Here is a 24032-nt window from a genome sequence, read left to right as displayed (position 1 = left end):
ACCACTAGATGTGCCCCAGAACAGACCTTATAGGAGTAGCTTCCCCTCCCACCATATTATAGGAAGGCATTTGGCCCCGCCTCTTCTCCCTCCCCTGTCCTCCCCTCCCCTCCCTTCCCCTCCCCTATCCATCCTTTCCCCAGGCAGGCAGCAAAGAAGAGGCAGACCCCTCAGTGGTAGAGATTCTTGGCTAAATATTGACAACTCCCTACAGTTCGAGTTAAGGGTCTGCAGCTGGGTTCTGTGTGCTGCAGAAGGGCTGGCTCGGTACCCCCTTCAGGAAGAACCCAGTGTAGCGGGAGGTATGGAAAGTGATTCGTGGGGAAAAGATGTAAAATATTCCAGAGCCGGACAGGAGCTTAAATCAAAACCTAGTCTGCCTCTCCCACCTGCATGACCTTGAACAAGTCACTAAATTTCTTGATCCCGTGTTCTCACTTGTCAATGGACATAGCGGGACTAACTTTCTAGCAGGTTGTTGAGTGAGCAGAAAACTTTTTTTTTTTTTTGCAAAATAAGTTTTCCTAAGTCATTCTTAGTCACGGTAGTAGGCATAACTGAGTGTCTAGGGGGTCTTAAAGTTCACCTCTATCTGGGGCCATTTAGGTGGGCTGCATGTAGGAGGTGGCAGGTACTCTGACTTAGCAAGGTGAGTTTTTCCTGTTTTGGTTTTGCCTTGAGCTGCTTACTCTGGTGAGGACCTGTTTTCCTGACCCACGGCATTTTGCTTTCTTTCTTCTCCTGTTTTAGATGGGGTGACCTTAGTTGTTGGAACACATAAACCTTGATGTTAGAGCGGCTCATGATGCTAGAATTTTATTTATCGCTCATGTGCCAGTATAAAACAGGTATCCTGTTTGGAAGATGACTTGCCCAGGCAGTGATTCAGTGGCCCAGGCGCCTTCCATCTTGTAGCTCAGGTTCTCCAAACCTTCAGCTGGCAAAAGGGGAATGAAAGAACGAAAAAACTACTCACTCCTTAAGATCTCTGACTGTGAGATCACATGACCCCACCTCAATGCAAGGGGTGCTGGGAAATGTAGTTCTGTCTGGGTAGACGCCTCCCAGTGGCAACCCCATACCAGGGGAGGGGAAGCATGACTGTTTGGGGGCAGGTGTCTATCTCTGTCACAGCCCCTGCTTGCATCCTTGTGTCCTTTGTAGGGTCTGTTGGTAGCCCAGACCTCCTTTCCTGCTGGTTTTCTCAGCTGGCCATGTCTAGCTCCACATTCCAGAAGCTTATGCTTTTGTTCCCATATGGAGTGGCATAGCCCTTGGGGGGCTGCTGGTGCTTTGCGGGGAGATTCACACCCAGGTTCTGATTAGATGCCCATACTGCATGGACTTCTCCCACTGCTGTGGCTGGCTGTCAGATTCCGACAGCCATCCATCAGGGTTCTGAAAATGCCCAGGAGCCCTCCAGTAGGCCTCTAGCAGGCCTGTGGTCCCCCTGGGTAGCCTGGGAGCTGGTTGGGCTGCAGGGCTGGGCTGGGGCTGGCTCGTTGCTTTCATGATGCCTCATCCTATTAGAGGTGGCTTTTGTCTCTGGGAATGCCAGTGTCACTGTGTCACCCTGGAGAAGTGACTTTCTGTCCATTGGCCCCATCTGTAAAAGTCAAACACGTGCTCCAGTAAAGCCATGGCCATCCTGAGGGTCCCCGGCGTCCCTCACTGTGCAGTCTAACCTGACACACACACATTCGTCTGTCCCATGGGCTGCACCTGCCTCTGTAGGATGCTCCAGGTTGGTTTTCTGCTTTTATTTCCAGTTTGAGAACAGATCTCATTTTTTTTTTTTTTTTTTAAAGAGTGTTACAGTCCATGACGGGTTCTCTTGATGGCCTTGACCTCTCTTGGTGTGTGGGCTCGTAGCTCACCCCTTCCCGCGTGTGCCAGGGCGAGTCCAAGGGGAGGATGGAGCCTAGAGCTTGAGGGGGTGCCTTTGCCAAGGCAAAGCCTGCGTCTTTGGGAGGCCCTCACTGCATCGGGCCTGGGCACTGGTACGTGCAGGGAAGGCGGTGTGCGGGCTTGGGTGGGTGGAGGCAACAGCACCCAACATAGCCAGAGGGCTCACCCCCCTGCAGCTCGGCTTCCCGAGGGGTCCCTGGCCAGAGAAGATTCGGAAAAGTTGACAGCATCAGTTTAGTTAGTGTGTTTTACTCCCTTCCTTTTGGCAGAGATTGCAGATGGGTGGACGGAATCTAGCCGTTTGCATGTTTTATTGGACGGATTTAATTGCCAAAAAAAAAAAAAAAGGATCAATGCTTAAAAATGGAGGATTTCACTTAGAAGTCCAGATTTCTGACTCCTTTTTGAAAATTGGAAAAGCTGGTAATTCTGGCATCAGTTTCGTAGGCCAGTAACATTTGGGGGTTGCTGAGTGCAGCTGGGCCTTTGGACATGGTTTACGCCTCCCAGAGGCCCGTGGCGCCCGCCAGTCCGGTTTCTCTGTTTCTCTCTCGCTTCATCATTATTCTTGCACATGTTTTCCTATAGAGATGTGTGTCTCCTTACTCTCTCTCTCTCTCTCTCTTTTTTAAAGATCTATTTATTTATTTCTGAGGGTGAGAGCATGGGGGGAGGGGCCGAATGACAGAATCTTTAAGCAGAATCCTTGCAGACCGAAGTGGGGCTCCATCCCTCCACCCATGAGATCATGACCTGAGTTGAAACCAAGAGTCAGAGGCCCAGATGACTGAGCCATGCAGGCACTCTGAGATATGTTTTTTTTGGTAAGTTTTTCTAGTTCTTGCGAAGGAAAAAAAATTGCTATCAAAGATGGGCAGGGGGAGATGAACCAAAATGGTTCTTCGTTTTAAGAAAAATGAGAGCGTATTTCTTCATGGTGTTGAAAGGTTCTGTATGTTTCTTATGTGAATATTAAACATGACCCACTAACTTCATTTAAATAACCTTGCTCCAATAGGTTTGGAACATGTCACCTCTGCCCTACACTGATGTATTCCTTCCCATAGGACAGTATTTCCCAAATATAGGATCCCACTAGGAGTTGGGGGGGGCGTCAAGATTCTATGCTAAAATAGGTTTGGGAAACAGTAGATTTAATGATCAGATTAATAAGTTTCCTTACTGCAGGAATTCTCAGTGCCTTTATTGTGCCAAGGTACACTATGAATCTCAAAATGGGGTTTTAGTATAACTCAGTGTTCTTTCAATTTGGTGGCCAGTTTTTGCCAATGTTCTCTGCCTTAGGGAGCCCTTTGGGAAGCAGGTCTGAGTGCTCTCACACTGTTAAGTGCTGTCTCTCCCACTCACCGGCCTGCATACGGCATCCCCTGCGTGTACCTGCTCTTACGCTAGATGCCCGAGGGCCTCCCAAAGATGCAAAACTTTGCTTCTGCGAAGCTGTGTTCTGCCGAATCCCCAAGGACATTTCGAGTGTTCCTTGCTGTGTGGGGGCCCCTGCCACTTGCTTAGAAGTGACTTGGATTAAGACAGCTGGCTGAATAGCCAGTGCCGCTCTCTGTGGTCAGCTTGTGGCTCTGGGTACTTTGTGGGCTTCCCCAGAGCTGGTGATTTGTTTTCTGATCCAGGATGATGCTGGGCTCTTTGGCAACAGCTCCTAGTCGCTGTGAGTCTGCAAGGGCTGATGAGTGGGATCTGAGGAGGGTGGAATCATGTGGTGGGAGAGTACCTGTTCGATCTCCCTGAACTACGTGTGCCTTAAGGTGTAACTTCTTGCCCAGTAACACCTTTGTCTCTTTGCCTGGGCATAGTAAGGCAGCTCCTGGGGCAGATGCCAGCCTTGATCTGCTGAGCTCCCTGGGATGCTTCTGAGAAGGCCAGAGAGTGTGCTGCCTGCCCAAGGATGTCTCAACTAATTAGTCCATTAGAGCCGACGGGCCTCAGATCATGAATTTGGAGCTGTCTGCTAATTATGCCTCGAATGTGATTTTAGTTAAATGATTAAGGGCTCTCCCAGGGCTGCCCTCCCTTTAGCAGTCCCACAGGCGTCTGCTTCGAGCTCTTGCCAAAATGAGATCCTTTTTTGTCCCAGGAGAGAACCTCCCTCCCAGGACCTAAGGGAGGCTGGATCTCACAGGTGCTCATCTCCACACTGGGCTCTTTGCAAGGAGTGTGGTGGCCTCCCACCTTCCAGACATCCCCGTGCTGGTGCAGGAATAGCAACAGAGCCACTCACTAGTCATTTCATGCATTCACTCTGGAAGGGGCCTCAGGGTCTTTGGGTGAACCAGCAGGAATCCTGGGGTTCCCAGGCTGCTGCTTTGACCTTGGTGTTTGTCTCATAATCATGTCTGGGCTGAACCGTTTTGGGCGTTCCGGCCCAGACCCGCTCTCCGTGACTGCAGCCCCGGCATCCAGCAGCTGCATGAGCGACCTGGGGACAGACAGCGGAGCTGTCCGGCTGAGCCCAGTCAATCCGCAGCATCACGAGAGCTTAGAAGGTGGTAGTTTGAAGCCGCTAAGTTCGGAGGTGGTTCGCTACACAACAGCAGAAAATCAAAACAGAGGGGTGGCTTGATGTCAGCTTGCATAGAAGAAAGAAGACGTGTCCCCCCGCACGTGGTGGAGCATTGCCTCCGAAGGATCAAAGAGAGAAGGGCAGTGCAAACAACGGTCTGTCTCCCTGGCGGGACACAGGGCACAGGTATGGTGGAGGGACCAAGGTCAGGACCGCAGGTACAGCTCTATCCCTTCCTGGAGTCATGAAGAATTCTGGGATTCAAAGCCTCCTCTAAATACAGAAACGCTTCGAGAATCCCTCATTTAAAGCAAAGCCCTTGATTTAATGGGTTTCTCATTCAAAATAGTATCACTCTTCACCCTGTTAATTTCAGCAGGTTTATTTCCTATGTCAAAAGTGTATCTATATATACATACGTTTTTAATATAAAACTATATGTGGACCCATAACTACCTATCTACTGTGTAAAACTGTAACTGTGTATGTACGTATAACCACGTGTCTATAGCTAGCTTGTGCTGTGTAACAAACCACCCTAGGACTCAGTGACTTAACCATTAGTTATTTGTCACACACGTACGGTTTGGTGGGAGCAGTTTTACTGACCCGAGCCAGGCTGGGCTGATCTGGGTTGGGCTCCCCCACCTGTGCTTCCAAGGACCGTGGGCGGTTCGACTGGTGGCAACTTCCTGGTCTGGAGAAGAATTGGCCGGGACAAGGTGAGTCTCCTCCACATGCATTTTACTTCCCTCTGGCGAGTGAGCCTGGGCGCCTCTCATCATAGAGGTGGATGTTCAAGAGAGGAAGTGGAAATCCCAGGTGCCGAATCAATTCTCCACTTGCCTCGCATTGGCTACAGTCCCGTTAGCTGAAACAAGTCTCATGGCTAAGCCCCCCGATCCGTGTAGGAGGATACCAGCAAAGCGTCGTGGGCACAGGGAAGTGGGGACAAATCAGGGCCACCGATACAATCGGCTTGTTATAACTGGGCTGAGGGGTCCGTGTCCTGCCCTTTGGTCCCAGGGTTGCGACTTTCCACATGAGTGATTTAGTCCTTATTCAGCCTGTGCCTTGGTTTTCCCATCTATACGGTGGGCATACGAATAGAAGGACTGGTGCAAAGGTTTTGAAGGAAGAGAAGTGTAAAGCGGGCGGTACTGTGTCTGGCACAGAGTAAGCACTTGGTGAATATCAGCAACTAGAATTACCAGCCAATGTATGAGTGACCCTACGTCACAGGCACGTGGCGACTGGGAGCTTCCGGGGCTGGTTGGTTTCTCTTCTTTGGCCTCCGTGGATAAATAAGGGGTCTCTTCCATCTAGGATGGCCCCTGCTGAGCCCATCTCCCCCTGACTGGGGGCGGCAGGGCCTGGTGACACCCCAGCACCTATCCTATATCACCTGTGGCCCCAAGGCTCCAGTCTGTTGCCTGTAGATGGTGGCAAGTCCTGGATTCCAGGAACAAGGGGGCCCAGGCAGTGGCAATACCACCCCTGCTGGCTCCCTGGAACATCAGGGACACTGGTAGATTCAGGATGTGCTGCCCGGGAGAGAGGAGAGGGTCCTTTTTTGTTTCTTTCTCCTTAAAACTTGGCCTGTGGTGGCATTTCGTTCCAGGGGAAACTTGTCATTAGATTCGTGGTTTGACCACGCGGTACCTGCCAACCACTCAGACACCAAGGGTCCAAGAGGGGTGGCCGCAGCCCCTTGCCGACATGTGTAGCAAAGCTGTGGCTGGCGCAGGGCCTGGGGACACTGGCAGTTCCCATTTTGTCCCCTCGGGAGCTGGACGGGGCCTTGGTGGGAGTGGAGGAGAAAGCGCCCCTGCAGCTGGGCTCTGTCAGCCTCACGGAGACAAGGTCCCTGCTGGCCAAGGAATTCTGGGGCTGAGTCGGAGATGAGGCCGCTTTGGAAGCACATCCCAGGCCCTGGAAGAATCTGAGTGCCCTGGGCAGCAGGCCCAACGGGGGACTTGGGGCCGGAATGCCGGGAACTGAAAGCTGGCCTGACTTCTGAGGCTTGTGGAGTTGGCTCCCCAGAGGCCTCGCTGCCTCCAAGATCCAGCCGCCAAGCGTTTACCCAGGCAGGGCCTTCCCCTCCTCCCCACGCTGCCCTCTCAGCCTTCCCCAGCCTTCCTCTGCGCCTCAGCAGCCCCCCGCCCCGGGCTGCACGGTGTGGCGGGGGCTGATTTTCCTCTCCTCTCCAGTTTGAACCTGATCATAGAAACCAGAACGATGATGGCAGGATCGGCAGGGATTTCCATGACCATTTACTGAGAGTCCGTGAGCCACAGACAGGCCGAGCGTGCCACACTCATTATTTCGAGGCATCTTTGTGCCACTTAGTGAATCTCACCAGTAAGGCTCGCCCTTCTTTGGACTGTGTGTGTGTTCCTCAGATGTGCTCACCGTGTGCCTGGGTTCACTGTTCTAGGTACATCGGGTGCCGTTCCTTGCGGACCTCTGATTTCAACTGTCAAGGGCAGGCTCTGACCCTCAGATGTGCTGGGTCGCTCTGAAAGATGGCTGTGGCCTGACTTTTCTCTTTTAAATATTTGTTTGTTTATTTTAGAGAGAGAGCATGTGAGTGGGAAGGGGGGGCAGGGGGCTCATAGGGAGGGGCAGAGGGAGAGGGAGAATCTCAAGCAGTGAGATTCTCCACTGCCCAGTGTACAGCCTGATGTGGGGCTTGATCCCAGGACCCCGAGATCATGACCTGAGCTGAAATCAAAAGTCAGATGCGTAACAGACCGAGCCACCCAGGCGCCCCCATGGTCTGACATTTTAGAAGGCAAGTCCCCATCAGAGTTTTCCATTTGCACCCTGTTCTGTGAGCTGGGTGGAGATTTTGGTTACTTAAAGATGACGGCATGTAGGGTTGGTCAAGGTGTGGGCTGTTGGGTGAATGAACGAGGATCTTCTTCAAGGGGTTTCTCCTGTTTGCAAAAGCTTGGGTCACAGAGGCGCAGAGGTGTCTCCTTGCTTCAGAAGGAGTGAGAACGGGTGTCTGGCCACCTCCTCACCCATCCCCAGTCCGTTAGCTCTGCTGACTGGCTGTGGACCACCGGCAATCCAGAATGAAGATGTTTTGGCTGGAGGGTTAAAAAGAGGCCCCATTCTCTGTTTAGACTCTTAAAGCCAGAGAGACTTCCTAGGATCCCGTGGACCATTGTCATCCTCAGCCAGCCCTTGGTGGGAAAAGGGGGCATTCTCACTCCCTGGTCTCCCCAGAACCCTGAGACTAAAGAAGGGGTCCCACCTATCAAGGCTGACTCCTTCAAGTAGGAATCCTCTCCAGTACATCCCCTACGGAAGGCCACCCAGCCCCTGCTTGAATACCTCCTGTGACAGGGAGCTCACTCTCCTGAGTGGCCTCTTCCTTTGTTGGATGGCTTCAGCTCCCAGAAGGATAGAGAATATTGGCCCTTCCTGCCATGAGTCCTGCTGTACCTTCAAGAGACACCCCGAATTGGCCTTCTTTGTCTCCTGAAGCATGTGAAGGCAGGAAGCCAGCCTCTGCCACCCTCCAAGTTCCCATCCTTTCCCATTGTGTTATCAGTTATACCAGTCTGTCAGTTCTACCACATCAGGCTGTACACTGGGCTGTGTGCCTGGGAGTAAGTTACTTAGCCTCTCTGAATCCGAGTCTATGTCTTAGTTTGAGTCTCATTACACTATAAAATGGAGATAGCCATAGTCCTTAGCTCAGACTTCTTGCAAGGGAGGGTTAGAAGAATTAATGCCAATAAAGTCCTTCAAATGGGGATTGCTAAGTAAATATGTATCAGCTCTAACTCTGTTGTCATCTTTCTGATCATCCCTAGACCAAGGCTTTTCAGATTTTTTTTTTAAAGTTTTTATTTATTTACTTGACAGACAGAGATCACAAGTAGGCAGAGAGTCAGGCAGAGAGAGGAGGAAGCAGGCTCCCTGCTGAGCAGAGAACCTGATGCAGGGCTCGATTCCAGGACCCTGAGATCATGACCTGAGCAAAGGCTTTAGGCAAAGGCTTTAACCCACTGAGCCACCCAGGCACCTTGGCTTTTCAGATTTGAATGTGTGTATGAATTACATGGATTTCACGTAAATATGCCGACTCTGGTTTAGTAGATTGGGTGAGGCCTAAGACTCTGCAGGTCTAATGACTTCCCAGGCTGTGTGGAGACTGGGGGTGCTCAGCCCACATTTTGAATAGTGAGGCTAGTGTAGCCGTGTCTTTCCTTACAAAGGAAACTTCATTTGCCAGGGATGGGCTCTTCTGTTCTAGTGATGGTAGAATCATCACGTCCCCTGATAGAAGATACAATACTTGTAATAACACAAGCTAAAATTGCATTACTTGAAGGGGGGAGAAGTATTATCTTGGGTGTCAGGGTAGCTTCTGTCCTCTGGCTTATGAGTCTGAACCAGGGATTGATGGAGAAATTGTCCTGTAGGTTGCGTATAGCCTTCATGGGTCCGAAAGAACGTGCGGATCTCCAAGGGACATGCCTTGCCTCTGGGATTCCCTCTGCTCCTGAGCCCGGGGTGTTTCCTGTGACTCGCCAAAGCTAAGTCAGTGAGGGGAGTCCCTCCGGGTCCTGTGGAGCGGAGTTCCTCATGACAGGTGTGGCCACCATGGGTAGCTAGTAAGTGAAGCAGCCTGCTGTGGGCGGTGGGTCGGTGCCCTGCTGCTAGTGGGACCCCCTCGTGTCCCGGGGACTGCTGCGCGTGGAGAAGACCACTGACACCTGTTTGCCATCCAGGGCTTGGTTTGTTCAACTGACATAATAGAAAAACCGATTTTTCTTAAAGATCTAAATGCCAGTTCCAGTTGCATTCCTAGAAAACAGTGGGACAGAGGACACAACTTAAGAATGACAGAGCAAACCCGCTGACAAGAGCACAATCATTATGGACTTATCAATGCATTTCAGATGCAACCCATTCCAAAGCTGCCATGATGCTGTAGCCTTAACCAGTGTTTCTTTTCCTTATCTGATTCTGCTGGGCTGTCACCTGCTCTGCGCCAAAAGGGAGTGGCCGCTCAGCATGGCGGTCCAGAACAGGACACCCCTCCTACCCCTGGGACCATGGAGCTTGTCTTTTTTTTTTTTTTTAAAGATTTTATTTATTTATTTGACAGGCAGAGATCACAAGTAGGCAGAGAAGCAGGCAGAGAGAGAGAGGAGGAAGCAGGCTCCCCACTGAGCAGAGAGCCCGATGTGGGGCTTGATCCCAGGACCCTGAGATCATGACCTGGGCTGAAGGCAGATGCCCAACCAACTGAGCCACTCTGGTGCCCCATCCATTCATTTATTGATGGGAATTTAGGTTGTTTCCATACTTGGCTATTGGCACAGTGTTGCAGTGAACATGGAAGAACATGGAATATATCTCCAAGATCCTGATACATTCAAAGTGCTTGAAGAAGAAAACTGCCAACCGAGATTATTATACCGAGCAAGGCTATCCTTCAGAAACGAAGGAGAGATGCAGTCTTTCCCAGACAAACAACAGCTAAGGTGGGGAGCATCAGACCCACCTTACAAGAACACTGAGGGGACTTCTTCAAGTTGCATTCAGTAGCAACACAATAGCATAAGAAAGCATAAAGCTCCAAATAAACAAATACAGAATACTGCAATGGCAGTGGGCAAATCCCTTTGAATTCTGCTATAAAAGTTACAAGACAAAAATACAAAAAACAACTAGAAAAATGTGTTACTAGATACACAATACAAATGCAAATTGCAACAGCAATCACATAATGTGTGCCTGGAGAGGGAGAAGTTGAGTTTCTGGAAGCAGCTCAAATGCTGGATGATGTTAGACTAAGGTATTTTTATCTATCTATCTATCTATCTATCTATCTATCCATTGACAGAGCAGGGGAGGGGCAGGGGCAGAGGGAGAGAGACAATCTCAAGCAGGCTCCATGCCCAGTGTGGAGTCCAACAGGGGGCTCCATCTCAAAACCCTGAGATCACGAGCTGAGCTGAAATCAAGCATTGGAGGCTTGACCGACTGAGCCACCCGGGTGCCCCAGAACTGAGAGATGTTTTATGTAAGCCCCATGGCAACCACAGAGAAAACTGTAAAATTGTGCAAAAGAGAAAGAGACAAGAATCAAAGTGCATCAGTCCTACAAAGAATCAACAGAACACAGAGGAAGACAGCAAGAGAGGGAAAGGTGGACCAAAGAACTCTTCAAAGACTAACGGAAGAGTGAAAAAGATGGTCATAGTGAATCCTTCCCTGTCGATAATTCCTTTCAATGTAAAGAAACTCCCCCATCAAAAGACAGAGTGACTAAATGGATTTAAAACAACAACAACCACCACAACCCATTGATGTGCTGTGTACCAGAAACTTGGAGGTTTCGTTTCGGTTTGGGTTTCTGTGGTCCAGCGTGCTCCGTGTGGAAGCCCCGTGTGGCCCGTGCTCCCAGCTCGCTCCCTTGGCCTCTCGTGAAAAATCAGCCCGGTTGGGGGCGCTTTAAGACAGGGCTGTGCCTCGCTTCACTGTCCTATGATTAGAGGGATGCCCCTGGAGTGTGGTTCCTTCTTGGAAGAGGACATGGCTCACGACTGAGTGGTTCCTACTCCCCTATGATGGTGTAGGCAAACAGATCACGTGGGAACCCTCTATCAGGCGCTCTTTTGACCTTGGCATTATACTGACCTCTCCTGCCAGTCTAGCCTCGAAAGAGGCACTATCCTTTCCAGCACTGCTGGGCTCAACTCTGTCTGCCCTTATCGATCCTCCCGTACTTGCACAGAGAATCCGGGAACACATCAATTCCTATCGAAGACTTAGAAGCAGAAACACCCACATGCCTCCATCCCCTCCCAAGTGTCAGATCCAGCAGATGGTCCCGAGAAGACTTTCATGAACAGTACCCTTTTTATAGGATGACCTCTCCTCCTGCCTTTCTAAGTATGTCTTTATGCACTTCATAGGAACCTTCATTTTTATTTACGAAACAAACATTTAGGTAGAGCTTCTGATAAGCTTGGCGTTATGTGCTTTGCAAATATCACTTTAATCACCACGACAACTCCGTGAGGTAGATACTATCATTACCCTCTGATATGAAGGGGGAAACTGAGGCACGGGGAAGTTAATATCTCGAAGCTGGAAGGTGACAGAGCTGAGACCCAAACGCCAGGTGGTCTGGGGCAGAATCTGGGTCCCACCCCACTTGGCGACGCTGCAAATTCCTGGTGGTGCCCTCATGAGCTCACAGCTGTTAGGACTCAACCTATGGTAAAGTTAACCTGATAATTGTTATCTTCGGAGGTGTATGTTGTCAGGCTGAGGCTGCTAGGCTCCTTCCTGGGGTATTTAACATGGGTGGCTTTGTGACGGGGTGATGGCCCCGTGAGGTGGCCTGAAGACAGCAGAGGAAAGGTGGAAGTCAGGGCCTGGCTGAATCAACCCTCTCGCGAGCCCATGGAATCATGGCCTGTCGGAGCAGCAAGGCCTCTTGCCTCCTCCCTTTATGCAAATGAGGAAACTGAGGCAGAATGTGAGGTTCCCAGGCCAGTGTTTCCCCCCCACCCCTGCCATAATCATTTGTCTCCTGGTGAGCAGGACTGGGAAGGTAGGACAAGCCTCCAGAGGGATCTGAGTTGCTTGGAAATAGGGAGCCATTGAGGGCTGCAGAGCAGGGGAGGGAGCCTGTGGAAATAAAGGAGTAGTGTGTCATCTGGATTGGGGTGTGAGCCAAGGATCTGGTCCGCAAAGCATTTTCCAGGTAGCTGACCTCAGTCTAGGAGCCTGGATGAACTAAGAAATCAGGCGGGTGAGGCTGCCCCAGGGTGGGCCAGAGGAGCCGTGTGGGAGGGGTGCCAGGCAACCCAAGGGGAGTCTGTCTGCTCACGGGTGGAATAGCCCGGGCTGTGTGTGGGATGTCATGGCCTTGGTTTTGGGGTGGAGAGGCCCTTTGCACCTGCCCAGTTTGCATTCTGGGCAGAGACTTGGCTGCCACCGAGGAGAGAGCTGGCCGAGGCCGCAGGGAGACGCCAGGCCTGTGTTTTGAGCAGGAGCCAGGGCTGGATTCTGGAACAGACAACGGGCCCAGGCCCAGTCCCCGTTGGCCCCTGATCAATGAAAACTGTCATAGGGCCAGCGCACTGCCGGCCGCCTGCAGGGCCGCTGAGATGGGCGGGGCCTCCCCAGGCGGGGGTCCCCAGGGTCCCTGGCTCAGAGAACATCCATCAGTGCGTCCCCGCCCACCAGGGGTGGGTTCCACCCCCGCCCCAGTGCTCCGTGATTCATTGCCCCATTCGTTCCTGCCTGACATCTCCCCCAGGATGGATCTGTCAACACACGGAGCAAACAAGACCTGTGGAGAGGAGGCAGAGGAGGGTTAGCTGTTTACTTTTTTGGCTGCTGTTTTATGCACTCTAGGCTTTGTGCCAGGTCTGCAGGGCCTTCGGTAATGAGCAAGAAATGTATGGTCCCTGTCCTCGATGAGTTTATGGAGCCTAGTGGGGAGACTGCCATCCACAAGGAGTAGTCCTACAGGGCACAAAGGACCACAGGGAGGCCATCGGAGCTGGGGGGAGCACAGAGTAGCGGCCATGCTGAGTCTGTGGGGTCCTGGGCTGGCTTCTCCAGGAGGGAACATGACAGCTGCGCTGGGCAAAGGAATCAGGTGGCAGCGAGGAGAGAAGGGTGAGAATGGCCTCGGAAGAGGGCAGAGTTGGAGAGAGAAGGGGGTGGACAGTGTAGAAGGCACCTACTGTGGGGGCGGGATGTGGTGGGCGAGTCTGGTTGCAGGTGGGGCTACCAGTGGCCCATTGACCCATGACCGTGCCACTTAACTCCTGTTGGCCTGGCCCAGCTCCTAATGGCTGCCCCTTCCATTCTCAAAAGTGACCTGGTTTGGGCAGTAAAATTATACAGGCACCCCAGAATCTAGATACTAGTGTCCTCATTTTACTGATGAGAAAACTGAGGGTCACAGAGATTCGAGTCAGTTGGGCTAGGCCCTGGAAAGAGGATGGGAATGGACCTGGGATGGGAACCAGGCCTGTTTGACTTGAAAGCTCAGGCTTTCCCATAACCCCGCGCCACCTTCCCTAGTAAAGTGTAAAGTCAGAGACATATGTAACTTGAATATTCCCTGAGCATGACTCTGCACAGCATTGTACCAGGGTTGCATAGGGTCAGGGGAGGCTGGATTGAGAAGCACTGGTTCAGTGGCCCGTGACAGAAAACAAGCTCAGATTGGTCTAAGTAAAAAGGGGCAATTTATTGGTTCATGTTGTTGAAAAGTCTAGGGGAAGTGCTAGCTTCAGGCATAGTTTGATCCAGGCACTCAGTGTTATTGGGACCAATTTTCTATTGTTTCAACTCCTGCATCTGTTTTCCTTCATGTTGCCTTTTTTCTTTGAAAGAATCTCCCTGTAAAGAGGTACAATGTTTTTCTTCAGTGTCACATTTCATTAATTCAGCAGAAAAAGAGCAGATACCCTGGGATTACATCTCTTTGACCCAAGCTTGGGTCATGTGCCCAACCTTGACCAATTCCTATGGCCAGGGATGTACAAAGTTCTCATTGGTCAGGCCTGGATCATGTACCCACCCTTGTGATGAGGGGGAGAGATCAGCCCTGTCTATGCCTTATGGATGAAAGTGGTGGAGGGCTAGGGTTTCCAGTTTTATTTATGTAAATATACAGGACATCCAGTTTTATTTATGTAAATAACATTTTTATATAAGTATATCCCAAATACCTCATGAGACATACTTATATTAAACAATGACTGAATCTGAGATTCACATTTAATTGAGTGGCCTGTGTTTTTATTTGTGAAGTCTGGCCAGCCTGTGAGGGGTGGCTCTCCAGGGAAAATCAAAGTGTTACAAGAAGAAGGAGGAATGGAGGCTGGGAGGTGGGGAGTCGTTTGTCCAAATCACAGGAGGTGCCCACTACAGAGGCAAAGAGAGGGATAAAAAGCTTTCTTTCAGCCTTGGATTCCTCCTGAAGTCAGCCCTGAGAGCTATGGATATTGAGGGAAGGAAGTCCCTGGAAGAGGAGGTGGCTCAGGAAGGGTTCTCTGTACTTGAACTAGGCCCCAGCAATGGGGAGGGGCATATATTGAAATGGAGGTGGGGGTGAGTGGTGGGTGGGAGAAAATGCCCATTTCTCTCTGCCAATTGGCCTGAGCTCTGGTACAGGGTTCCCAGCCCATCACCTTTGGGGACTGGCCTTGGGGTGACCCATACCTTTGTCTGAGACTAACCAGCTTGCTGGTCACCTATCTGCTCCATGTGAATTTACCAAATGTGTCGGATTCCTCCAACGATGAATCAGGTGGCAAGCCATCAGGTGTACCATAGAAGCAGAGCCTGAGACAAGGGTCATGCACAAGTTATCATGAAGAACGAGCTCCAGGGCAGACCGGGAAGGAAGGGAGGGAGCTGCTGCAGGAAGCTCTGGAGCATGACTTTTGCTTCAGAATTGGTCCCCACTGGAGGTGAGGAAGCTGGGCTCAGGGCCAGCTGGCGGAGGGCCAGGACGCTTCACAGGTACGGGCTGCTGGTGGGGAGAGCTTACTGAAGGTGGGGGTGGGGCCATGTAGAAATGGCAGGGGATCCAAGTGGGGGCCATCAGCAAAGGGCCTAGAGAAGTCGGGGAAACCTGCATACTTGTGAGTGTGAGTGGCCCTTGGGGCAGATCGTCTATAAGATCTGAGAAACTCCACAGTGAAGAACCCAGGATTACCTCCAAACCTAACAGCCCACAGCACCCTGCTCATAGGGACATGGGTCTGAGAGCCAGAGCTTGCTGACTTGGCGTCCCTGCCCCCTGGATCCTGGTGGAGTTGAGGGGCTCTCATCTTTATTGCTAGCCTCTGTGGGGACTGATTTTGGCCAACTCTAGCTGCCGGCTTTGACCATTCTGGATTCTGACTGTGGCTGTCCCACTCTTTGGCTTTGTGACTTTGGGCAAAGGGCAGTCTCCTTTTGGGGCCTCAGTTTCCCCATCTGTTCTCTGAGAGGGTCTCACCCTGGAGTTCGCAGAAAGGTTCAATGTGTGATTTTATTTGTGTGGCGTTATTCCAGGGAGACCTTCTCAGGGGAGTCTGGACCTTTCCTCAGGTCAGAAGCTCTGCTGGTCTGGCTCTGACGCCTGTGGTCTGAGGGACTGCACATGCGCGTCTGTGTGTTTCTTCCTCGACATCCAGAAACACACCAGGGTTCGTGGCTCAGGAGCCTCTGGCTTTCTTCTCGAGGGCTATCGGTCCCTCCCACCTGCACTGTGTGCTTCTGCTTCCCCATCCAGAACCTCTGTCTCCTTATGTAAGAGGGGGTGAGGACTCCTTGACCTCTTAGGGTTGTGGGTGAGTCCGACAACCCAGGGGCTGCCGTGGGACAAGGTGTCATGGGTGCAGGCCCTGCTGTGAGTGCCTTGTTGCCCCGGGACCCAAGGGCATCCTCTGACTTGGATGCTGGCCACATAGCATCTCCACGGCCACCGTAGGCTTCCTGGGGGACCACTGTGGCAACAGTGGACCACTGTGGCGACCTGTGGGGGTGAGCAGCTGCCTTTCATATTCCTACACCCCCTCTCTAAACAAACAAACAAAACCCCCCAAAGGTTTTGGCTTGCCTGAGAATGAAAAGAGTAGAATTTGGGAGGTCTGGAGAGAAAGCTGCCACCCTCCCCTGCTCCCATTGAGAGCCCAGGTTCACATGCTCAGCTGGCCTCATGCCATTTCTGGAATCAAAGCCTGTCTGCATTACATGACCACAAAGAAGGTCTTGCCAGCGCCGTCCCCCAGCAGCCTGACCCTGCCCAGCTTCCTCTGCACCCACAGCCAAGCGCAATGGGGAGCAGGTGGGTTTCTGGTGGGTTCTCTTCGTGGGCTGTGTGGGGAGGGAGAAGTGGGGTCGAGTACAGAGAGGCCCCTTGCCCCCCTGTCCCTCCTAGGTGGGATCCCAAACCACCCCATTTCACTTGTAAGTGGCAGGCCACACCCCCTGCTAGGCCCAGGCCCCTTCTAGCTGACTTCTCTGGGCAAGTCCTTCTCAAACAATGTGGCCTGTTGCCATGTGTTTTAACGTGTTTTTTTTCCAAATGCTTCACTGTGATTTCTGGTGGTCAAAGCAATTGTGCAGGTTCCCGGCAAGCCATCTGACATCCTCAACTACAGTACCCAGGCACCACCTCTGGGAGTCCAGATTGGCCTCTCTGACCAAGGCACATGGAAACGCGTGTCGATAATTTTAGCAGATGCCATCGCTCCTCTCTGCACTTTGGTGACTGCTTTTCTCTTGGAGGAAAATGCGGGGAATGTTTTTCTGAGTCGGTAAATTTAGTCAGAGCCACATTTAGTTTTGGAACACACATTCGTTGAGTGCCTCCTCTGTCAGGCAGTATGTGGTATGTCAGATGGTGGTGAATGCCCCAGAGGCAACTGAGGCAGAGAAAGGGTGAAGGGGAGAGCACTGCAGTTTAAATAGAGGGGTTTGGAAGACCTCACCCAGGGGACGAGGTGAGCCAAAGCCGGAAGCATGGTCAGGGAGCAGAACTATGTGGAGAAAGAGTTTTAGGCAGCGGGAATGGCATGTACAAAGGCCCTGAGGTAGGAATGTGTTTGCAGCTGGGAGGGGAGTGGGAGGTGAGGGAGGCCAAGGCAGAGTGCTTTCAGGAGAGTAACAGCAGGCAGGTAGATGAAGGGGCAGACAGGCCAGGTGGGGCTTGGTAGGGTACTTGTAGGACTTTGGAGAATGGCTGAGGGGGGTACATTGGTGGCCGTCACCCAGTGAAAGAGGATGACCGCTCTGCATGGCCTGGAGTACACCCTGGGTGTGGGGGAGGTGAGGACGTGCTGGGTTCCAGGTACATTTTGGAGGTAGAGCCAACAGGATATAATGGGGATTGGTTGGAAGGGTTGGAAGGGCAGCAGCAGACCAACTCCTGGGTTGCTGGCCTGAGTAGCAGGATGAGGGGAGTGGTCCTGGTCGGGTGCAGAGAGACAATCTGGGAGGAAGGGTTTAGGGCAGTCGGGAGTCATGTTGGGCACGTGAAGTCACAGAGGCCTGTTGAGCAGCTCCGTGCACGTGGCCAGTGGGCGGGGAGCCACAGCCATCTCTTTAATGGAACAGTGCTTTAGAAAGCCTAGTGTCTTTTGAGTACAAAAGCATCGCATGTTCTTGGTTATAAAAGACTGAGAGAAAGAGAAGGGAGGGGAGGAGAGATAGCACAAATCCAGATTGTCTAGAAAGCTGGCGGCTGCAGGGGGCAGCTCCCAACTGCCCATTCCTGCTCCCCCAAGGGAGCGTCTATTATCGACTGGTAGCATGTCCTTCCAGAAACGTTCTTTTGCTTATGAGCCCATTGGGATTGGGCTCTAGGCTGTCCTCACCTGCTCTCCCCACTGCTAGCACCTGGGAGCCCGGGAGCCTCCGTTCCCGAGCAGTGCTGCTAACCCTTCTGTTCTTCCATGTCCGCCTTCTTCTGGGACCCTCCAGGCATGCCCATGTCACAGGCGCATTTCATGGGTGTGGACACTGAGCCTTACAGCCATGGATCTGGTGGCATAGAAACAGCTAAGATTCTGAAGGCACGGAGTCCTCTGGGAGTTCGGATGTCCTACTCTTGATGCTGCCCAAATGCAGTGAGGTGGGGATGTTGGGAGTCGGCGGTCACATTGCTGGGGAGCGGGGGCCAGACTTCACCAGCAGGCAGTCAGCAGTGGGGGTGGTGAGGGCTGGGGAGAGGTCGCAGGAGTTGGGCTGTGGGGCAGGGGAAGGAGGCCAGGACAGAGGGAGGTCTGGCACGGACGGGCATCAGAGAGCCAGGAAGATGACTTTTGCAAGTGCTTTAGGGCCAGATGGGGTGGACTGAGTATGCACACTGTGTGTGTGTGTGTGTGTGTGTGTGTGTGTGTGTGTGTGTGTCTAGTAGGAGGGTCCCAGAGTGTGGCCCAAACCACTGTTCTCTTGTTCTCTGATGAAAATGAAGTGTCCTTAGATGTACAAAATGAGACGACCTCGTTCCCTCCATTTATTTAAGTGAGGACACGCTGGAAGCCCAAGTCCCTTACTCCCAAGGCTGAGGGGAGACATCATGCTTCCCTGGGTCCCCAGGCCACGCCCGGCCCCCAACTGTGCCAGCCTGTACCCGGGGCAGGGTGCTCAGGCTCTCCCTGCGACAAGGTGGCCCCGGCTCTCTGCACCATTCTCTGGTAGACAGATGACAGTGGTGTGAGGCATGCAGCCTGGCTCCCGGCCACCCCGCTCGGCAGGGCACACCCGCGGGACCCTGGCAGCAGACCCATGGCCTGTCCCCGGGCCAGGAGCTGCTGGCAGAGGCTGCCCCAGCTGCACGGGGATCAGAGGCACACCCTGTCCCCTTTGGCCGCTCCTGTTCTCAGCACTTGGCTGTGTGGCCCCGCAGGCCGGCGGCGTGGCAGGTCAGGCGTGTCCGTGGTGTAGTGGGATTGGTGGTGTGGCTGGCCGGGGGTGGGGTAGGGGGCAGGCGAGAGGGCGGGATGGGGAAGCGCTGAGGGCTGGCAGCCGGCTGGGGTGCTCCTGGGTCCATCTTTGATCAGCTGTGAGGCATCCCTGAAGGCAGTGGGGGTAGGTGAGAAGAGAGGAGGGCGGAGAGGGAAGGACAGGGACCCCCTCTCCATCTCCCCTGAGAACAGAGAGGGAACGGCTGTCTTATGGCCCGCTGACTGCTGGGTGGGTGTGCTGAGCACTTTCCCCACACAATCACCCTTCTCCTTCAAAGTGGTCTTTCCAGGCGGCCCTTGTCACTCCTGCACTCAGGTGAAGAAACTGAGGCACAGACAGGGAAGTCATAGGTACTAGGTCACACAGTATCAAGCAGAGGATCCAGGGCTCGGGTTTGAACCCTCAAGGGAGTCACCTCACTCCCCTAAGCCTCGGTTCCCCCCGGCTACGGGGGGGGACAACGGCACCCTGGCTCACAGGCTGCTTGGAGCGCTGAGCTAGGCACCAACAACGTGCTGAGTAGAGTACTTGGCCCGTGCCAGCCACTTGCAAAAGAAATGCTGGTAATTATTATCACTGAGTCCTTTATGTTCGTGACCTCAGTTCCTCCCACTCCCGGACAAGCCCATCGGATCCTGGTTTCCACTGTAGAAACTCCTTTGAACTGCCATCTAGTAGGAAAATTCCCATCACGCCAGCAGAGAAGCCCTAAGGCCCCACGTCCCTCCCAGCCCTGGACAGCCTGCCTTGCATTGGTCCATCTCCTGAGAGCACTCAAGTCCTGAAGCCTGGAGATTAAGGCAGGTTCTGGGTGATGCCAAACTTTGCTGTTTCCTCTTGGCAATAGCTGTTTTTTCCTCCATGCCCAGGATTCCTGTTCCCAAAGAACAAGCCCCAGGAGGGCCTGTGACCAGATGGGGGAGGGATGGGGGGAGTGTCCGCTGGGGCTGGCCACCCTGCCTGGGGTCTCCCTCCTTCCTCCCCCCACCCCTTCCTATCTGTCCCATTGTTCAGGGTCAGGGAGGTGGCAGAGGACTTTAGTTCCCCGCCCTTTAAACCTTGTCATTCCCATAGCATGATCTGCATTCTGCTGAGGGGATGGGGCTCGAGGTAAGCGGTGGACAGCTTGTACTTTAATGGTTCTGCATTTGTTTAATATGAAATATATTTTCGAGAACCCCAGTGGTAACTAGGACATCACACCCACGATTTCACTGATCTTATCGGCGAGACTAGGTTTCAAAAAGAAAGAAAAAGAGAAAGAGAGCCAATCTAAAGAGAAATGGGAATTACTCATGGGAGCCCAGGTGAGACCTAGTTCCGGGGGGGTAGCTGGGACAATGGCATGTGGATGCCCGCGGCTTGTTGGGGGGACAACAGACCAGGAAGTGGACTCTGCTGGCCCATTGCTGCCTCTGGCTGGCTGTGTCTCCAGGACTGGGCAGAGCCATCTTTGGGGGTCATTTGCACTCTATCCGGTAGAGGGCTTGAGGGTCAGAGGAAGGGAGTGTGGTGGCTCCAAAGTCAGACCCCAGGGTTGGAAGTCCTTCCTGCCAGGCAATGCCATCCCACTCCATGCCCGCTCTCCACCTTCCTGAGAAGCCAGCTCAGCCTAGAGCCCCGAGATGTTGGGGGGCAGACGCTGGGATGTGCCCATGGGAGTAGAGGGATTACATCTTGAGCAGATAAAAACAGGGAGAAATCCAAGGAATTTTAATTACTGCCGCACATCTTTGGAGTTCGAAGGCCCGGTCCTTGTAGGCCAGATATGCAGGCCAGCTCTGCACCTTGAAACCCTCAGAGCTGCCTTCCCCTCTTCTGCTCAGCCCACCCCCCTTCTCCACGTGTGCAGGGGCCCACAGCTCAGCTGGTGGCGGCAGCCTCCTCCCTCTGGCTTCCAAGCTTGCCTGGACTCTTGGGCTGCAGTTTCAGGGGACTGTGACTTGGTTTTGCAGGTTCTATGGGCCAGGGTGGGGGGAGCAGGTCACAGCTTTTGGTTGCAAGTGGGGAAGGCCAACCCGCATTGCGCTGTGGGCCAGACCTGCATTGTGATTAAGGCAGGTGAGAGGGGATCTGGCCCCAGGGCTCATCCAACAGAGATCTATCTGTTGAGAGTTGACTATATATCAGGCCCATTCTAGAGCAGCACGGACCCAGTTCCCTTACCTGGGGAGCTGGCTTCTAGAAATGAGCTGATCTAAGGTCTTGTATGATGGCACTGTCCCGGGCACCGGCCTGTGTCTGTCCCTTTGTGAACTCTCACCTGGGGTGTACCGTCTCAAGCAGCTGGAGGTGACATTGACACAGCCTTGGCACCAGAGAAGACTTCTTTCCCGCCAGTTCCCGTGAAAAGGATCTGGGGGGAGGACTCCAATTTGCTGAGCTGGGGGACAGATGCTGGACAGGGAGAACCTGTGGCCCTCACTGGGGGCTACATGGCCCTGGGGGGCTGCGAAGTCCTCAGAGGGGTGTCACTTGCTTGAGAAGAGGTGCCATTTCTTTCTTTCTTTTTTTTTAAAAGAGATTTTATTTATTCAACAGACAAAGATCACAAGTAGGCAGAGAGGCAGACAGAGAGAGGAGGAAGCAGGCTACCTGCAGAGCAGAGAGCCTGATGCGGGGCTCTATCCCAGGACCCTGGGATCATGACCTGAGCTGAAAGCAGAGGCTTTAACCCACTGAGCCACCCAGGCGCCCCAAGAGGTGCCATTTCTTCCTGGCAGCAACCTCGAGGTCTAGGTTCTGTTGACATCTTGGAGTCCCCAGGGAGGAGGGAACCCCCAGCCCTTCCTGGCCTCTCACTGGAGCTCAGGGCCCCCAGGAGCCTCCCCTCCCCCAGCCCTTTGTCAGTGGTTTTCTTTCAGCCCTGGCTTTGCACGTTGCACGGGTGGGGAATGAAGGGTTAATTCCCTGCCTTTATGACCTGCCATGCCTGTGGGCAGAGGGGCTCACTGGGACCTCACAGAGGTCCACGGATTAAGGTGCACAGTGGAGATGGGGACACTGGGGCCCAGAAAGTGGACGACCCCAGCTTTTTTCTCAGTCTTTAATTCCTGCTGGGTCAGGAGGCTGGAGCCCCTGAAAGCGTCTTCTCAAGGGGACCACAAGCATCATCCTGGCCCACTGTCCCCACGCTAAAGACAAGGAGCCCAGGGCCTGGGTGGTTCTAACTCCTCTCTGCCACTTTCTCTCCTTAAGTGACCTGGGGCCAGTCTCTTACTCTGGCTGAGCCTCAGGTCCCTCCTGTCAAGGGGGTTATTGTGTGGCGTTTTATGAAACTAGAGTCAGTGGCCCAAGTGACCCAGGAATGTTCTAGAATGCTCCTGAGAACGTTGACGTTTCTCACGCGCATCCCCCTCTCTCGTGCCTTCTCTCCCTGGTGGTAACCACAGGGATGCCTGCAATTTGGGTGCCCTCGTGGTATGTGTGTGTCTTAGACGTATGAGTCACATTCTACTTCGTGTGTCCCCCATGTGGTGTGGCTCTCTGAATGCCGGGATTTACGGACCTGCCCGTGTCTTCCGAACCACTGTGTGGCATTCGTGGTGTAGTTCTGGCATGGTTTCCAGCATGTCTTAGATTCTTGGTGAACTTGAGCAGGCCTCCCTGCTGCTCCTGTGAGAACGGGGGTGGGGGGGCGGGGGGACGCTAAGGTTTTTGTGGGAGTAAAATGAGAGAACATTCCGAGCGTGTGGCAGAAGTAGGACACTCTGAAAGGTGCAGAGAAGCCCACACTTAGTGTTTCCCACTACGTGTGTTTTGTCTGCATTTTCTCATTGACCCTTGACATCTAAATCGCCTTTTTCCAGAAGAGCAGAATGGGGGCCCAGAGTGGTTCACCAAGGCGTCTGCTGTCACTCGCTGCTGAGGCCAGCTGGGCGCCCTGACTCCCTGGTCTGGCCGGGTTTTGGGAATGGAGCATCCCTGCCCTGGACGGCCAGAGCCTGCTCCTGGCGAGGCCTGCCCACAGCGGCGCCGGACCCCCAGGCACGCCCGGCTGGCCTGCCTCTGCACCGCGCGCTGGGAGGACGGAGCTCGTCAGGAATTTCCTGGGGCCAGCTCCAGGCCGGACTGCTTGGGTGGAAGGGTTACAGGGTGGCTGGGTTGTGCCCCCACCTGCTCTCCCCCAGTACGGCCCAGTCCTGCACCTTCTTGGGATCTAGAAGTTGTGCCGTGTTCTATGGGCACCAGGAGTTCGCTTTGAAACCCCGTCGCACCGACATCTGTTAGCTCTTAGAGAACAGAAACATTGACAAAGAGCTGCTGGGCAGGCGGTGGGGGGAAGATATTAAGCTCAGGAGTAGGAGTCTCAAAGACAAAGAGGAAAAACCCCAACCGAACTCCAGCCGGCTCCCAAGCCCTGCTTTGATGTGGTTTCCTGTCCCCGGAGGCCTTATAAGGCCTTATGCCTGCATTTCGGGGCTCTGGGTTGGTGCTGGCTGCACACTCAGCGCCCGGAGGAGCTGGCCTCTCTTCCTGGGGCCCAGCGTGGGGCAGGGGAGCTGCAGTGCCGGGACATGGGAGGGAGGGGGCGAGGAAGGGAGGCCTGGGCCCTGTGGCCTGAGAGGCCATGGAGCCTGGCCACTGGGCAGGGGCAGCTTGGCATCAGGCTGGGTGCAGCAGGAAGTCTGGAGATCTAGGAAGGCCTTTGATAACAACTTAGAGCCTAGTCTGAGGCCAACTGTCCTCAAGGCTAGAGGAGGGGGGCCAGGGACCAGGGGCTGGAGTGATGGCTGAGTAAAGGAACAGTGAAAGGAAGTCACTCACCCCACACCCCATACTTGAGTTTCCTACAAGGCAGTGGGGGATCCAGGCATCTGCCTCCCGGCCCTGCTCTGACACTTACTAGCTGTGTGACCTTAGGCGAGTCATTTAACCTCTCTGTGCCTCAGTTTGCTCATCGGCAAAGTGGGGATAATAATGGTACGACCTCAAAGAATTGCCGTCAGAATTAAACACGAAGCATTAAAAAGAGTGTGCCGGGTGGGAGAGTGTTTCTCAGTGTCTTTGAGGGCGTCTTGGGGCTAGTGAGTCTTTGAGATTCTCTGAGCAATGTTCTGGTAGCTATTTGACAATTGGGGTAGAAGAAGTAATAAACAATAACTACCGGTCTACGAAGCCCCAGTCG

General features: G+C 53.3%; 1 protein-coding gene across 3 annotated transcripts in view; it reads left to right on the top strand.

Annotated features, from left to right (window-relative positions):
- The window catches only part of NKD1 (NKD inhibitor of WNT signaling pathway 1), an 84279-nt gene that overhangs the window by 27473 nt on the left and 32774 nt on the right, over positions 1-24032 (top strand). The window contains exon 1 of one of the 3 annotated variants that reach the window (XM_047711913.1): positions 20185-20211. The exons of the other annotated variants lie outside the window; for them this stretch is intronic. Coding sequence (XP_047567869.1) covers positions 20200-20211 — 12 coding nt within the window. The 5' untranslated portion in view covers positions 20185-20199. Of the gene's footprint in view, positions 1-20184; positions 20212-24032 lie in introns of those variants that run through there. 3 annotated transcript variants of the gene reach the window in all.

This window comes from Lutra lutra, chromosome 17 (genome assembly GCF_902655055.1).
Source record: "Lutra lutra chromosome 17, mLutLut1.2, whole genome shotgun sequence".
NCBI lineage: Eukaryota > Metazoa > Chordata > Mammalia > Carnivora > Mustelidae > Lutra > Lutra lutra.
The sequence above is the reverse complement of the archived record's forward strand: the minus strand, read 5'-3'. Positions and strand labels throughout refer to the sequence as shown.